The sequence below is a fragment of the Aptenodytes forsteri genome, unplaced genomic scaffold (genome assembly GCF_000699145.1).
Source record: "Aptenodytes forsteri isolate BGI_AS27 unplaced genomic scaffold, ASM69914v1 Scaffold88, whole genome shotgun sequence".
In the NCBI taxonomy this organism is placed as follows: Eukaryota; Metazoa; Chordata; class Aves; order Sphenisciformes; family Spheniscidae; genus Aptenodytes; species Aptenodytes forsteri.
Window position 1 is genome coordinate 1,993,649 of NW_008795948.1, and position 16,021 is coordinate 2,009,669.

The 16,021-nt window shown below is 33.9% G+C and overlaps 1 protein-coding gene across 1 annotated transcript in view; it reads right to left on the minus strand.

Moving 5' to 3' along the window:
- Positions 1 to 381: 381 nt before the first annotated feature.
- Positions 382 to 16,021, minus strand: part of RGS12 (regulator of G-protein signaling 12) — a 71,476-nt gene continuing 55,836 nt past the window's right edge. The window contains exons 8-16 of the mRNA XM_009285378.2: positions 15,413 to 15,566; positions 14,099 to 14,175; positions 12,434 to 12,634; positions 11,388 to 11,461; positions 8,455 to 8,581; positions 7,411 to 7,507; positions 5,821 to 5,897; positions 5,145 to 5,298; positions 382 to 2,517 (exon numbers count right to left, since the gene is read on the minus strand). Of these exons, the coding sequence (XP_009283653.1) occupies positions 1,883 to 2,517; positions 5,145 to 5,298; positions 5,821 to 5,897; positions 7,411 to 7,507; positions 8,455 to 8,581; positions 11,388 to 11,461; positions 12,434 to 12,634; positions 14,099 to 14,175; positions 15,413 to 15,566 (1,596 nt within the window). The 3' untranslated portion in view covers positions 382 to 1,882. The remainder of the gene's footprint in view (positions 2,518 to 5,144; positions 5,299 to 5,820; positions 5,898 to 7,410; positions 7,508 to 8,454; positions 8,582 to 11,387; positions 11,462 to 12,433; positions 12,635 to 14,098; positions 14,176 to 15,412; positions 15,567 to 16,021) is intronic.

Below are 16,021 nucleotides of genomic sequence, written 5' to 3' on the forward strand. Positions count from 1 at the left end.
GAAGAATTGCTTTAGTTTAAAATAAGAAAGAAAGTAATGAATATAAAGTTTAGCCCAAGAACCCAAAGACAGAAGAGACTCTCCTTTCAGGAGTTCCTGTTATGACTCATTCAAATCTCCTGTCTTATCTGCCTTCTGGTGCACATGTCAATGCTATGGATTTCACATGTGACCCATCAGCATCTCAGGACAGCATTTGCCCTTTGATATCTAGATTATTAACAAATATAACATTTGTCGACTTTGTCTCATGGTAATTACTAGTTCATATCTATTAATCTGTTTGTTATTAGAAGATAATTTCAATCAGAATCCTTAATCCAGGACTGAAAGAACTGTTTTTAAATAATGAAGAAAATCAAAGCTTAAAACCAGTTTGCGTAACTAGGTCTAGAATTTATTACTCCTGAGAGAACAAAGGTACAAAATACATGTGAAAACTACACAAAGATTTCTACAAAGTAAAAAGTAGAAAGTGGGAAAGGGAAAGCTACAGTTCAGTGGTTACACAGAAATGTACGGCATGCATTAAAATATTGTAAATTCATGAAGTTTTTTTTAAGTGCAAATGGTTTTTTTAACAGTTCTCACTGAAAAATATGCAAATTGATACCTATGTTGTACACTTGTCATATTATCAGAAAGACACAAACACAAATCTCTGCATATACACATCAATATGTCTGAAGTACATTTTGTGGTTTTGTTATTTGTAGGCACTGGTTACAAGTCTGTTCAATACTCAGTTTCAGAAATTAAGTGGTAGCACTTATAGAACATTTCTCAAATACTACTAATAAAGGAATTTGTTTTTAAAATACCAAGAGGACGAAATAATTTGCATTGCAATTTATAAGCATCCAACAACCAAAGAAGTATTTACAAATCATCAACCATACAGATAAAGAACAGTATCAAATACTCTGTGTAAAAAGATAAATAATTAAAATGTATATTCCCACATCACAAAGAAATGTGATCATACAAATTATGGCACCATATGTTTGTGAAACATCAAAAATAAATGTAGCACATAGATACCTCTTCTTATAAATTACATTAAAATGTACAGTACAATGACTGTAAAACGTCAATATCACAACACCCATTGTCTTCAAACTCTCGTTTCTGGTAACAGCAATTATTAGAGTCTGTGTTTATAAAGAAATTCCATACTTCAGCCTTGGGCTAATATTGCTCTGTGATATTGCCAGACCATGAAACTTACATCCTAAAAAATGTTACCTATTTTCTTTAAAATTATCTAATAGAAAGAGCTATTTCACATGTGAATATTCTGGGAGAAAGTGCGATAGATGCAATCTATTTCTCTGTGTAGCAAAGTATGGGTTAAAAAAAACTGTAACATTTTTATTTTTAGTCACAAATGTCTAATTTATTAGAGAAGTATTTTTTAAATTAAGGTTTATCCATTTCAAATTTTAATCGTAAACAGTACTGCAATGTTCAACACATAATTAGGGTTCCTGCTAAAGCACTTAAACTTCCAAACCCTAATCATGTATCTCATTATGACAAATGGATCAGAAAATCTGGAACACAACAGTGTTATGCAGCTCAAAATGCTGATATCCTGTTTTGTACTCCTAGGGTAAAGAATGAGACAATTATAGCATATGGATGTATTTTAAAGGTTTGTCTGCATGTGTCCATTTTTGGCCACATGCCAAATCCAAACAAAAGTATATTGTTAAAGGCAACCAGAAATATTACAGTTAGCACAGACTAAGGCAATGAAAATATTTTTTTTTCCCTGTAAAAAAATTAAGGTGCAGAGAGAATTTTCTTTCTTGTTTTAATGGGTGCCAAATACTGATCAACAGTGCCAAGGAAAAGTAGTTTTACATGAAAGGAAAGACTATTAAAATCTAGAAATACCTGAATTGGATCTTTGATATCCAGATTTTTCCTGATTACCTGCAAAAGGAGTTGGGGGTGGATAGTTGGCTTCTGTGAGCTTACTGATGTCTGACGGTGGCGTTGGTGGTGGCGGTGGTAGCAAAGTGCTGTTAGGGCTACTAATATCTCCTTCAGCCACAAGAGTCAAGTCTGCCACATTCTCATCATCTACCATCTGTATGCCTTCATCTTGTAATTCTCTTGACTGCCTTTTCCATATTGTTGCATTGTTATCCTGTGCATGCGGAATTGGAGACAATGCAGTATTAAAAGGAACACTGAAAGTCTTCTGACTGTGGAGTGCTGTCAAAGCAGATTTATGTTTATTTTCTGAGTAACCCATTTTCTTAACTGAATTTTCATTTAAGTTTTGCACGGACTCCTGTTTTCCACTCGGTGATGTACATCCATCCTTGCCATCATTTTTTGAAACTCGCTTGTTGAGGCCCTTAGGGCCTGCGGGAGTAGATGAGGATGGTTCTGGTCCAGTGGGCGGTAAACGAAGAAAGTCAGGAAGAATAAGGTCTTCTTTCCTTAGCAGTCCACGTTGGTCATCTGCTCTGTTACTTTGAGCTTTGGATATGAGTTCAAAAAATTCTATTGGGGAAAAACCCAAAATTGACAAGTTTTTGTCAGAAAGTGCAATGTCATTAAAACGTAAATTTTCAGCACATTTATTTTCCATGAAGATCTTCAATTCTTTCAATGCTGCCTTGAAATAAGATCCCATGTTAATTAGGAACTTTTTCAATTGCAGCAATGTTCGCTAGCATCACTATAATTAAGACCATCAGGATTGCTATTGTAAGAGTTTTGCAGTTTAGAACAGCTGCAATTCACTGAGCCTTGAACACATCTTCTGTTTTATGCAGTTAATAAATCTGTACACACACACAGGATTTTTTTAATTCTTTATACAAAACAAGGCTCTGGTCTTACTGACAATGGGTGCACATTTTTATATTCTGGATGGTTTTTACCCATCTTAACTCAAAAATAGCCATGCCATTTGAAAGTTCAAAGATTCAAAATGTTGCAAACTTCCTTGTTATGTTATGTTGAATTTCTCTCAGTTTAATAATATTTTATCACAGTTTAAATTCAATTCATGGTGTAGTTTTAATCCAGGATGTTATCATCACAGGGCATGATCAGATGATGATTTAAGTAACCCCATTTTACTTTGCGCTGCAATGAATCAGTAGCATTTAGGTAGTCAATAACCATCAAAGGAGCCATTACTAAAAGCAATGGGGCAGCTTTTTTTATAGAGTTTTTAACACAATTAGAAGTGATTCTCTGATCGTGTCCTTAATGATGTCCAATGGTTTAATATGTTTCTATATATAAATAATACTCATAGTAAATCACCACTGTTCTAGAAAGTCTCAAAACTTGGCAACAAGAAACTTATCAATCATAAGCCAAGAATTATACCACTCCTCAAAAAAGAAGCATCACAACAATAAACAAACTCTTTGGTACAAAACATATAAAAATATGTAACTCTTAATATAGGGTCTCTGCATGTCCTAATTTTTCAAGAAGAGAGCATTGAGACTATGGAATACTAAAGATGCTTAAAAAGGCCATCTCCAACAGATGAATTAAAATCAATAGTTTCAACCCAGCTTACGAATATTGTTTGAAGCAAAAGCCATTACAAAATAAAGCACAGAATGTTAGTATCAGTTTTAACTTAGCATAATATGAAGTCATACACTGGCACTTGTATGACCTTGTTCCTAATCCTCTATTTGTATTTGGCAGGCTTTGCAATATATTTGTAAAAATGCCTTTTTAACATGCTTTGTCAAATGCCATAAAATCTGAATGTAGCCAAGATGGAAGCTTCAAAATGCTTCTTATTGCCAAAGTTTTGCAAAATGGCGGTATGCATATTAAAACATGCAACATTTCTGAAATATGTCATACAAAAATGTTCCTTTTTGAAATTTCAAACTTCATAGAACAGGTTTTGTGGTTTTTGTTCATTAAAAAACAGTCTACAACATTTGGTACGTATTTTCCAAACTTGGACAAATGTCACAAAATTCAAAATAAAATGTGAAAGCCTCGAATTCTGAAGTTTTCAAATTATGTTAATGTTTTACTCAGCCCTAGGAAGAAAAATGAAAATATTAAAATATGGAAAACAAGTTAACAAAATAGTAAGCAACAGAAAATAATTTAAAATGCACTAATATTTTGTAATAACACTTATATTAACAAACATCTATTTTGTAATAAAAGTTTTAGTCACAGCATTTTTTTTCCTTTCCAGTCAGTGGACATTAATTCACAGATGAACATTCATTTGCTGTATAACTGTGCATAACCAGGTTTTGGATATGCATATTAGGTAACATCAGCAGTAAATTTTAATCTGTGGGTAGAATATGTCCTCCGATTTTTTTCTACTTGGGAAAATAGGGAGGAACATGTAGGGCTGACAAGATTGGTAATTGCTTCAGTCAATGCCCTATGGCACAGGGTGGTATGTCAAGGTTTCTACTGCTACACTGTTTTTATGCCTCTCTCTCCCATGGACATCTTTCTATAAGAAAGCAAATTCTCTTATGAGTTCTTTTCCAATGATGTCACCAAAACTATTAAGATGTAATTGAAGGTAAAAATAGGACTCAATATACAAGATTACCAATAAACTCTGCTTATTTCTACTTCTAACCACCTTTTCAGAGCAGTTACTGAATGTAAACTAAGCTTTTACTCTTGCCTATCACAGCTCCTCCAGAGTCATCAGATTGTACTGCCCTGACTGTTACAGACTTTAGCATAAATTTTTCAAAAATTCTTACCTGCATAAGTTAGGGTCTACACCATGGTGCAGAATGCCTTTCAGTGAGTTAAAGACTCCTATGTAAAGGTGAGCAGAAAGGCAAGCTCCTACATGGCTTGCAAAGGGTATCGAATGGGATATTCAGCTGCCACCGAGTAACTAATTCCTTTTTATTTTACCTGGAATTAGGTAGCTTTCACTTTTGAAAATCCCACTAGGCACCTACATCTATCTTTAGGTATTCTTAAAATTTTACCTTCAGCTTCAAAAACTTTACAATTCAAACACAGTATCAAACAAAAATATAAGGATCATGACTATGATTTTCACAATGCAGTATTAAACACACGGTACCTTTTCCTACACAGATACAAAATTCTCATTTTTCTAAGACTACTTATGTTAATACATAAAGTTCACATACCCTCTGCTTCATCCAAATTTATTTTCTGACATTTTTTTTTCCCAATCTTTGCAATAGAGTCTTCTCTCTTTGACAGCCGGACTTCCCTAGCATTTTTTCCATTTTCGCCTTTCATTTTGATAGAATTAGACTTTCCTAGAGTTCTTCCCTCTCCCTGCATTAGAAGGAAAGTTAAGGTACTGCTTACATTTAGGCTATATCATTGTGTACATAATACGGTCTAAGTGAATAAAAAAGTTCTTTTGAAAACACATTTCTCTCAAACCACCATAACAAAGGTTTTAGTTTAATCTTGATTATTGCAAAGAATATTTGCCATAATACTTCCCAAAAATGTGTAAATAAATAGAATATTGTTTACTCTGAAGAATTCACATTACAGAAAGGGGCTCTGAATTTCACAGTAATTCAATCATTTTCAAATATAGATAAGCCAATTAAACAGAAAACAACAAATACAACACAGTGAAAGAGCTATTTGATTTATCATGAAGACAAAGTTCTCACATATAAATGCTGTTGACAGTGGAAAAATATCAGATGAATTATAGCTATACTCAATCTAGTTACATAATTTGGCTGATTCAAAATCATGGATGAATGCAGCTTTTAGCACAGAATTCCAGAAGGAAACAAAAGGTGATCTAAGGGACAAAAATCATTGCAGAAGACTTACAGTAGATACTTGATTTCTTGAAGTAGTTACAGTTGCACTCTGTTTTACTGATGCACCTTTTTGTTTATCTGTAAACACTGAACATAAACATACCTTCTATAACTACAAATTTATAATTTCCCAAAGAAGTAATATTTAAGTGACAATGATGCACAAAACAGATTTTTTGCTTTAAAATTTCTCAAAGATGTACTCAGAAAATTAAGAGTCAGCACAGTTGATATGCTTGATACTTTTCAGTCAAAACCTACCAGAATCTCCCTCTTACCTTCAAATTTTCCTAATTCTGGCAATACTTCTAAAGTTTAAAGATGCTAAAGTTTCCTTTAAGTTCTCCTAAATTTTCAGTTGATTTACATCAAATAGCTTTTAAAATCTCAGCTAATAATTCAGTTTGTAATTCTCAAATTTAGAATTTAAACAAGAAAAAAAATTGAGCAGAAAAGACCATTGAAAGGTCATGTTGAATCTTTTCCAACCTGTTTCGTGCATCGTTTTCTAGACATTGCCATATCCTCCTTGTCTACTTCTAAGTAACTAAATGGCTCCTTCAAATTACATCTGCCTACAACAAATATACTAACTGAAGACTGAGCTGCAAACACAGAATCATAGCCCTTTTTCACTGGTATATTGCCACAGAATCAGCCTACTGCTAGAATGATCCTTTATGATTTAGGCTTTTATAGCAGCTGGCAGCACACAGGATTACAGTTTTACTTGTAATCTTTACCTAATTATCTGTAGAGTATTTAGATTGGTATCTTTTTTCAAAATGACAATTGGTTCCGTTTCCTAGAAAAATGACAAAGCTGATTCTCCTCAATACCTCCATCTTTAGTCTCCTAGTTCTTCCTCAAAGAGGATCTCTGCTCTAAGTCAATTTAATTTAACCGCATCTAATTTCATTTTTAAAACTAAGTGTTCTATATCTATGAAAAGGTCTCCTAATGAAACTGACCCTTTACTCTCAAGGCTGCTTACATTAATCTAGCGTGTTAATTGTGCCAAAAGATTGTCAGCTGTTCAGTTGATCAACTTCTATCTTTCAAATTATTTTGTCCGGGGAAATCACAAATTATATCCTTTTTAGTATGATCTCCAGAAATCATCACTTAAAACTGGAGATGTAGGCTCTGCTACTTTCTCATGTTAAAGAAGGGGGTTATCATAGCAGTATATATAGCTGCTGCACAAAACTACATCTGTTTTACTTATACAGAATGTTTCTTTTGAATTAATTGCCAAATTCACAGAAGTTATTTGGCAGTTTATTCACATTATTATTACTGGGCACTATGTCCTTAACTCTGTGTGTGTATCTATGGCTGAGTGCAAGTAAAGTATTCATGTATTACTAGTGCAAAATTTCTTACAGCAACAGTAAAGTACTTGGTATCAACAGATGAATTTAACCTTCAATCTTTAGAAACTGCACTCCTTTTTAGTTAAAAAGAATATATGCTACATGTGACATATCCAAATCTAATCACATTTACCTCACCTTTGCATCAACAGAAGAAACTAACCAAAGTCAGGGTTTATGAAACTGACTTGACATCATAAATAAAAGCTTTTATGCCAACTTACCTCTACCCTTTGTTGGCTCTTTTTCATCTAGAACAACTCGCTGACCATCCAGATTAGATATAGGGACACCAAGATCAAGTGGTTCCTGCTCACCATTCTAAAGTCGGATCACAGTTTGTATATAATAGAGAAAAAGCTGTTTTCAGAACCAATTTATGCAGTCTGACATTTTTTGAAAGAAAACGAGCAAAGCATTTTTACATTTCAGTGTGGCCTCAATATATCTTTCTTCTACCATTTTAAAAATGTTTATTCCATTTGTGTAAAACTACCTTGATTACAATGAGTGTAGCCCATTTATGAGGAGAATGGTATTTGGGGAAGACACAAGGAGAAAAAAAACATCCAATTTGCAAGTGTGCACAAATACTCCAGGACCATTAGTGTGTATGTTCAGCAAATCATATTTTTCAGAGGAAGTTTGAGATTATTTTATATTCTAAATTGGTTGTACTTTGTTAATTTTGTGATTTTATTAAATGAAGTTATCTTTATACCAACATGTTTTCCAGTTATTTTAAAAACATGGACTGGTTCAGCCAAGACAGTATACATTCTAGAAATACCACAACAGTAACTTTCCATTCCTTGATATTCTATCATAATAGAATACAGAAAATGCTAGCCAAGTGTTTAGTAGTAGAGAAGTTGAGTCAGTCTGCTTTCGCAGAGATTTTCTGCTAGGGGATTTGGGGCAACTTTCATGATTCCCAGGATAAAGGAACGATAGCTTTAACTAATCTCAATCAACTTTCCCTGGCTAGTAATGAGAAAAGTTGAGCTCCGGAAGAAGCTAAGTTCAGGCTCTATTATTTAGGATGTTGGATTTATTCTGAAGGAGAATATAAAACAGATGCAGACTAAAGCTTTGAGGTAGTTACTATTAAGCATAATGGTTATGACTACTATGCATTTTCACTTCAACATGTAGCTATAAATACAGATTTTAATGCCTAATTATAAGGATAGAAATAATTTCAGGGACTATTATATAATCTCCAGACAAAAAATACTGCAGCTTGAATTACATCAAAAGATACTTACTAGTCTTGCCACAAGTTCATTAAGATTTAAACCATATTTTGCAACCACAGGCCTTAAGACCTCTGTTACTGGTTTGGTGGGCTTAGCCTTCAAACCAACTGATCGATTGATTGGAACAAGATCCAGCCTGAAACACATTAATTGTGAGATTAATGATTAAATATTCCAATAAACAAATTGTACAAATTATATAAAATCCAACGTACAGCAAAGTTATACTAGTTTATAGACAGTAACCCCGAAACTTCACTAGCACAAATCTATCCTAACCTGAAGGTATAAAGCACTTTTAATACAAATAAAACTTCCACTGTTTCACTCGCCAGAGCTGAGCGAAGGCATGAGCCAACCTAATTGCATGGTGATCCTCAGACCAGTTAAATACATTCCATAGCACTTTCATCTTTACAGTGAGATTGCTCTGACCATTCTGGTCCAGTAGTGCATCCAAAGTGACTCCATGCCTGTACTGTAGCTTTGGATGCAAGAAAAATACTTCTTCCCACTTCCACAAGAGAGATTCACAATGTCCTATTCAATTACTTGAGATGGGCTTGGACAGGAATTTTTATTTTTATTTTTAAGCACAGGAGCAAATACAGTGAAATTGCAGATGATGCTTATTTCTGGCTAGATGCCACCATATCACAAAAAATTGCTGTAAGAGAAACTTACATGCAAAAGCTGTAAAAGCAATTGAGTTGGAATTTAAAGGATAAAGACAGCCCTCTTCAGAGTCCACTATGCACTTTTATATCATTTCATCAAAATAGCAAAAAAGCAATGAAATAAGAAAAAAATTTTAAAACCCAAATAACTATTCCATTTATGTCTATTTCCCTGCACAGAACTGTGCCTATTTTTTTTTTAAATGCTCTTCATCTGTCTCCTGATTCCTCCATAACAGCCACATTTGACTATAATGGCACTATAGTATGAAAACAAGGGCAGGCTTATTACTAACAAAACTATCAGAAGAAATGTACATCATCAGAAGAAATGAAAATTATTAGTGATTTTGTCAGTCACGATTAAACGTAAACCCCATCTTTTCTCTCACACAAATTACTTAAATACAAGATGTTTAGTCTTACTGACTTTTCCCTTCCGCAAGAAACCTGAATAACTGAAACTTTGTCTTTCATTTCTTCTGAGAATACAACAGCTACTAAATAAAAATGATCAATTTTAATCATTAACTGGCAATTGACACAGAAGTGGCAGACATTCAGGTAACCAAGTATATCCACGTAGTATTTGTCTTATGCCTGAAAATATTCCAAATATCTGAGTATTTTTGTTTACGTCTACCCACAGAAGGAAATAATGTAGAACATTTCTACAAGTTTAATTAACACACAAGGAACATATGGTACTGCCTACTTAAAGTTCCTTTTTAATTTGGAAACTCAGCAAACTCACACCTAATAAAAGACTGCTCAATCTCAATTTCAAAATTGAATATGCTATACCATATTCATTAATCTGAAGTACTCTTAAATAGAAACTTGCCCTACTTCCTGAAGAAAAATAATATAAAGCCAAAATGAAGAATGCCTGACAAAATAAATTTTATTCACTTCAAAAGCACAAATCAATAATGTAACACAAACATTCTATTTCATGACTTTTTCCTGAATTAATTTTTTCAGGAGTTTCCATAGCACTAGTTTGGATTTTTAGAATTTAGGAAGACTAAAACATTTTCTGGCATTTTGGAAAAAAAACAGAAACAGATGATTTTGAAAAAACTGTATACTATAAAATAGTACTACATAATACTAAATATATAATGTACTGAATGATATTATACCCATATTAATAATAATATTATAACATTGACTTGTTTAAGATTCAGGGTTATAAATCTATACTCAGATGAACTTATATTTATACAATTAGTCTTACTGTAATCTGCCAGTTAGGCACATAATTACGGATCTAACTGAATGGGAACATGCAATCAATAAATATATCCATTTAATCTTAAAGGCCTATTTTTTTTTATTGTTGCATTTAGGATTATACTAGGAGACTTGCAGCTCAACTTCCATCTCATTCTTGTGCTGCTTCAACCTACTAAACATGTCTCTACCTGATATGGAAGGTCCCTCTGGGCGTGCAGATCTGTCCTTTATGCTTGTTCACAACTGCTTCAGCTTGAGCAGTTAGACATGGTAATAATATTTAAATGTCCCTAAACTGGAACATTGGCATCAAAATCCCACTTGTATCCAAGACAGCAACCCAGAAACCTTCCTCTTGCAGCATTTAAGACTCACCAGGTGCTGCTCTACTCAGTTTGAAATGTTCCTGTAGGCCCACATTTCTCCCACCGATCCTTACCCTGGTTGCCCTCACCTGAATTACCTTTTTAGAGGTACCCCAATCTCATCATTACCTGTAGAGGAAGCACTTAGCAGCTGGCTTTAAATTTAAGGGTTATCAGTGCCTAAACGTAGGCAGGATATCTAACTTAGGCACTTGTGTAACTCAGAGAATCCCCATGATAAACGTGTCTCTCTTGCCTAAGTGTTACTGCAATCTAAAGTAAAAATGGACTTTTACTTTAATAGAAACTCAAACTGTGAGTTAACTGCAAGACGTGGAAGTCAATCATTTTCAGTTACAAACGTTAGGTCACCTTCCTTCTTCACGTCAGACTCTTGCTTGATACTAAGGCCTATTTCTTCTAATGCGCCTGTACAATGAATGGGAACTTTAGATCCCCTAATGCTGGATTCTGGATTACAATCTAAGATGTTGCATTGCATGGCTAACTGGATTTTTTTTACTGGATTCAGACAAATTCTTTTCTGCATTAACTACTGTTTTGCTGCATGGGTAACTGACAGTATACTTTAGTGCACTTACAAAAAGTAAAATGGAAAATGGGGTGGAAAATGCCAGAAGACAGTATTTTTGACTCTTACCGAAATAAAGTGCGTTTTTCTAAACGTAGGTCCCGAGACTCCAGGATGCTACTGTCTTGATGCAATACAAGTGGCTACAGAGCACATGTCAGGAACAAAGGAAGAGAGAGAAAATTAATTTTAAAATATGTAAAAAAGAACAGCTGAGTGGTTAAAAAATTTTTTCAGATAACTCAGAAAATTATTAATATAGGTTGTATGTATTCTAGTGGATATTCATTTATAATACACCACATGATTAAAGTGTATTTTATTTTGGCTAGTTGTGACACAATGACCAAACTTCAGCTTCCACTGGAGTCAGCAGGTATTCAGGAACTCAGTGTTTTAAAACAAGCCTAGGTCCTTCTGCTTAAATAAATTACTACATAGAATGATGCATTAGAAAATATGCAAGCTAACAGTCATTAAAAGCTTTAAAAGAACAGGCACATAACTATGCACATTCGTTGATTTTTGTCACTGTAATCATCTAGATTGATCATAAGCACAAATTTAAGACAACAAAGGTTTCACATCCACAGCTTCTCTTTGAATTGGAGATACTTCTGTTGGAATAAGAGCCATCACCCCCCACCAACATAGACTGCTGTCTTGGAAATTTTCCTCAATATTAAAACATGTACCTTAATTCTAGCATGAATTCATCTCATTTCACCTCTGAACAACTGAATGTCATTATGTTTCTTTGCTTTAATGAAGTACCATCTACCACAACACATTTGTTTTCTTTGTGGATACTTTCAATTAAGTACAATCTAACCATTCCCCTGGACAAACTACACGGACTAGATACCTAAATTAACTTATTATTATAAGGAAATCCTTGTCATAAGCTCTCTTCTGCTTTCTGTAATGTGGATACCACAACCACAGTACTCCACCAGTTCTAGTTTCACTAAAATTCTCCCTCAATTAACTAGCATTGCCAATGTAAAGCTATAGGTAGAACCAGGAGATACGTGTTACTATTGAGAGAACAGAATTCCTTATTAGTAAAATGAGTATGAAAACGCTTTTAAAAAAAGCACAGGAATATGCAATACCTTATCACCTCCAACTAAAAAAAGGTCCACCGCAGCTATGTTAATGCCATGTTTCTCGCAGAGCCCAGATAGCACCTCTTTGATAGAGAATCCGGATTTAACAGCCATTTTGCTGGACGAACCATCCGGAAGGTTTATACAGCAGTATTTGGAGGATTTCTCTTTATCTGGTACAAATGCAGGTAATCTTGAGGCTTCAGACTTGACAGGAGAAAGAAAGAAAAGTCAGTGTCCAATGGGAAAATTAGGAATATGCATAAACTTTTAGAGTCTGTACAAATCAAACCAAGCCAAGAAGCATACTTTCTACCATATTTACAGTTTAGAAATCCTTCCAAATATCACAAATATCAGATAAATTTAAATCCTGAAAAACACTGTTTAGATAAAAATAACAGCACTGCACAAATCTAAATGTATATCAAGAACAGATGAAGCTTTAGACAGCGAGTGTGTAAAACCAGTTACAAGATTCTCAAACTATAGAACAGAACTCCTAATCAAAAAGTGTAACAAGTAAATAAAATCTTATTTAGCTTCCAAATAGTTAAGTGTCTATACTCAATAACAACCTGATGATGTAAGAATTACCATTGGCACATTATGAATCAACATTTAAGTGATGAGGTACACCTTTAAACATCAGGTTCCTCAAACAAAATTTCCTCTTCTTTTAACATAATCTGAATGCTACACATACAAATACACCACAGAGAAATTAAAATTTTAAAATAATTCACTTAATGACCATGCTTTCTTTTTAATTAAAGGAAACAAGAAGTACAATGTTATGGGTTAAGGCTAAAGGGCACAGCATTAACCTTTATTCTACAGTAACAGTAGAACAGTAACACTACAACAAAATATCAAAAGTATCTTTGAAAATTTAACAAAAAGCTCACTTATAAGTTAAAAGGACACTACAAAAATACTGTTTTCAACAGTCTTTCAGGGTACTCATCGTGCTTTTTCTCTTCTCTAACTTGCTGCTGCTCATCCAAATAACAGTAACTTTCTGACTTAATCAGTTGGAGTGGGAGAGAAAAGAGGGGTTGTTGCTTTAGGGAGGCTTTGCGTTTTCTTAAGATAAGACTTCTGCAACAGAAATAAACATGACTGCCATGCTTGCTTCCCTGATCAATATTTGTAGCATAGGCAAAATGACATAGTTGCTAGAATTTAGTCTACTAGAGTGATATCAAGACTACAAAAAAACTTTGAAAAATTTCCTTTTTTATATTCTTCTTCCATATCAACGTAGTTAAAATAAATTTAAAGTATTATATTTATGTTCTATTATTAATACTGTTTTAATTTTGCATTTCATTAGTTTTACACTGCGAAGCTAGAACCTGATGGTTAGAAATCACAGCATCTTCAGTGATTTTTATTCTGTAAGTTTACTGGTGCCTGAAGACAGACAAGATGCAAAGGATATCTTTCTGTTACAAGGACGAAATAAGAAGCAATATATGAACACAACCTCTATTACATTTCTAGTATTCTAAACCTGCTTAATATTACATCATGCCCTCTAACTGTATCACTTCAAGACCCTTTCTCAAAGTATTACTTCAAACAAATTACTTCAGACTACTTAGAAAATTAGTAATTCACTGTTTTCACTGCTTCCCCACTTCTTCATTATAAAGAGCTGGCCATTACCAAGTCAAGACTAGCAGTTGATGACATGGAGCCTTGTGATTCCCGTCTGTATGATAATCCATTGGACTGAACAGAATCTGTTTGTGGAAAGAATCAGCAATCAGTAAAAAGGCTTATTTTTATTATTTATTATAATACAGAAAGCTATTTCAAGTATTAGCTCCTCTGGTCAGAAAAATACTTTTTTTCATTAAAGGAAAAAACACCAAATCTTCATACTGTGCACTGAAACATGGAAAACCAAAACAATATTTGGTCAAGTATTTCTTGGTTATGTAACCCTTGAATAACACCACTTGCATTTATATTAAAAAAAAACCCAACTAAAACCCTTTTTTTTAATTTTAAAATGTTTTTAAAAATCTAAAAATTATTCTTCCTCTTCTGAAATTTTGAAGGGCGATAAATAATTTTAAAAGTGCAAGTATGGTGGTGGAAAACTAAAATGTAAGACAATTACTAGTCACTTTCAGAAGTTTAAGTCTATAATCTTAGCAAATGCCTCTGATGTCTTTTCACATATGAGTACAATGAGAACACTTAAACTACCCGTATGATCGAAGATATCTTGTGGGTCTGGGCCTTTACTAGAAAACAGAGAAGTAACAATATGGTCCAAATTCGGTGCTTCGGTGGAATTTCTCTATTATTTTTAACTCAATGGAATGAGTTAATGCAAAACTTTAATCTCTTCCTCTAGAGGCCATGTACAGGTGCTTTCATAGGGGAACTCTTCCTTAAACTCTCAAAAACAGTTAAGTAACAAAACGGCAGATTACAAGGGCTGTCACAACCCTGACTCTTCTTTTTTCATTTTAGTCAAGAAAGGTGGAAACAGGTAGCCAGTGTGTTCAAAAGTGAACATACCTGTGTGGTACTAATAAAAGAAAGAAAGGTACTATAATGCAGATGGAGGGATTTTTAAATAGCTATAATTATAGCTCTACTTGCATGTACAGCTCCTGAACTTCTCTGTAAAGATTTGAAATTATCTTACTATAAAAATAGTAGCTCTCTGCTTGAAAAAGCAATTGCCAGCACACAAAAATGCAGAGTCTACTGGAAAGCAGAAAAAGAGTCTCTTGGAAGTCAATGAAAACAAATTTAAATATTTTCATACTTTTATCTATTTATTTGTACATCTGCTTCCACAAAACTTCCAGTGATACTAGCCACACTATGGCCTTCTGACTTGACAGTTTCTTTTCCCACTGTCACGCCGAAGGATGCACTTAAATGCAAACTAAACACCATGAGATTAGTCACATCTATTGCTGAAACAACTTTGCAACAAAGTGGACTGTGAATACTCACCATTTGGATAATCTCCATTTTCTTTTCTCTTCTGTGATTTTCCCAAACTCTTACTTCTTGACCATGAGAAAAATGTTCCCCTTTTTTTCTTCTCAGTGTCCTCCTCTCCTGACTCTTCATTTAAAGATCTTCCTGACTTTGATTTACCACTTAACTATCACCAAAACACAATCAAATCATTGGTTGGATCACAGTTGTAAGTACATTATCTAAAATAAACCTTCCCACACTTCTTCCCAAAACAAGAGTGTGACGGTCAGGTTAGCTTTCTTCTTTACCCCACTCACAAGTGTATATGCCAGCACCCCTCTCAGTAGCAATCAAAAAAAAAAAACCCACCACCCAGTGTAAACAAAAAGAAATACATAGATGGAAACGTGCTACTTGGTAGGGAGTACAAAACAGTAGCTAGAAACAAGCCATGGAGAGCTCCTGCAAACATGAAAGAACTCTCCACAGCTCACCAGTAATGCCTAAGTTAATGTGGAAAGGCCATTTGCCTTGCTTTTAAAACACAGAATTTCATTTCGGTATTTCAGATATTTTTCCTAGGCTAGGCTTGAACATGAACTGCATTTAAAGACAATGACAAAGTATTGTTTAACATTT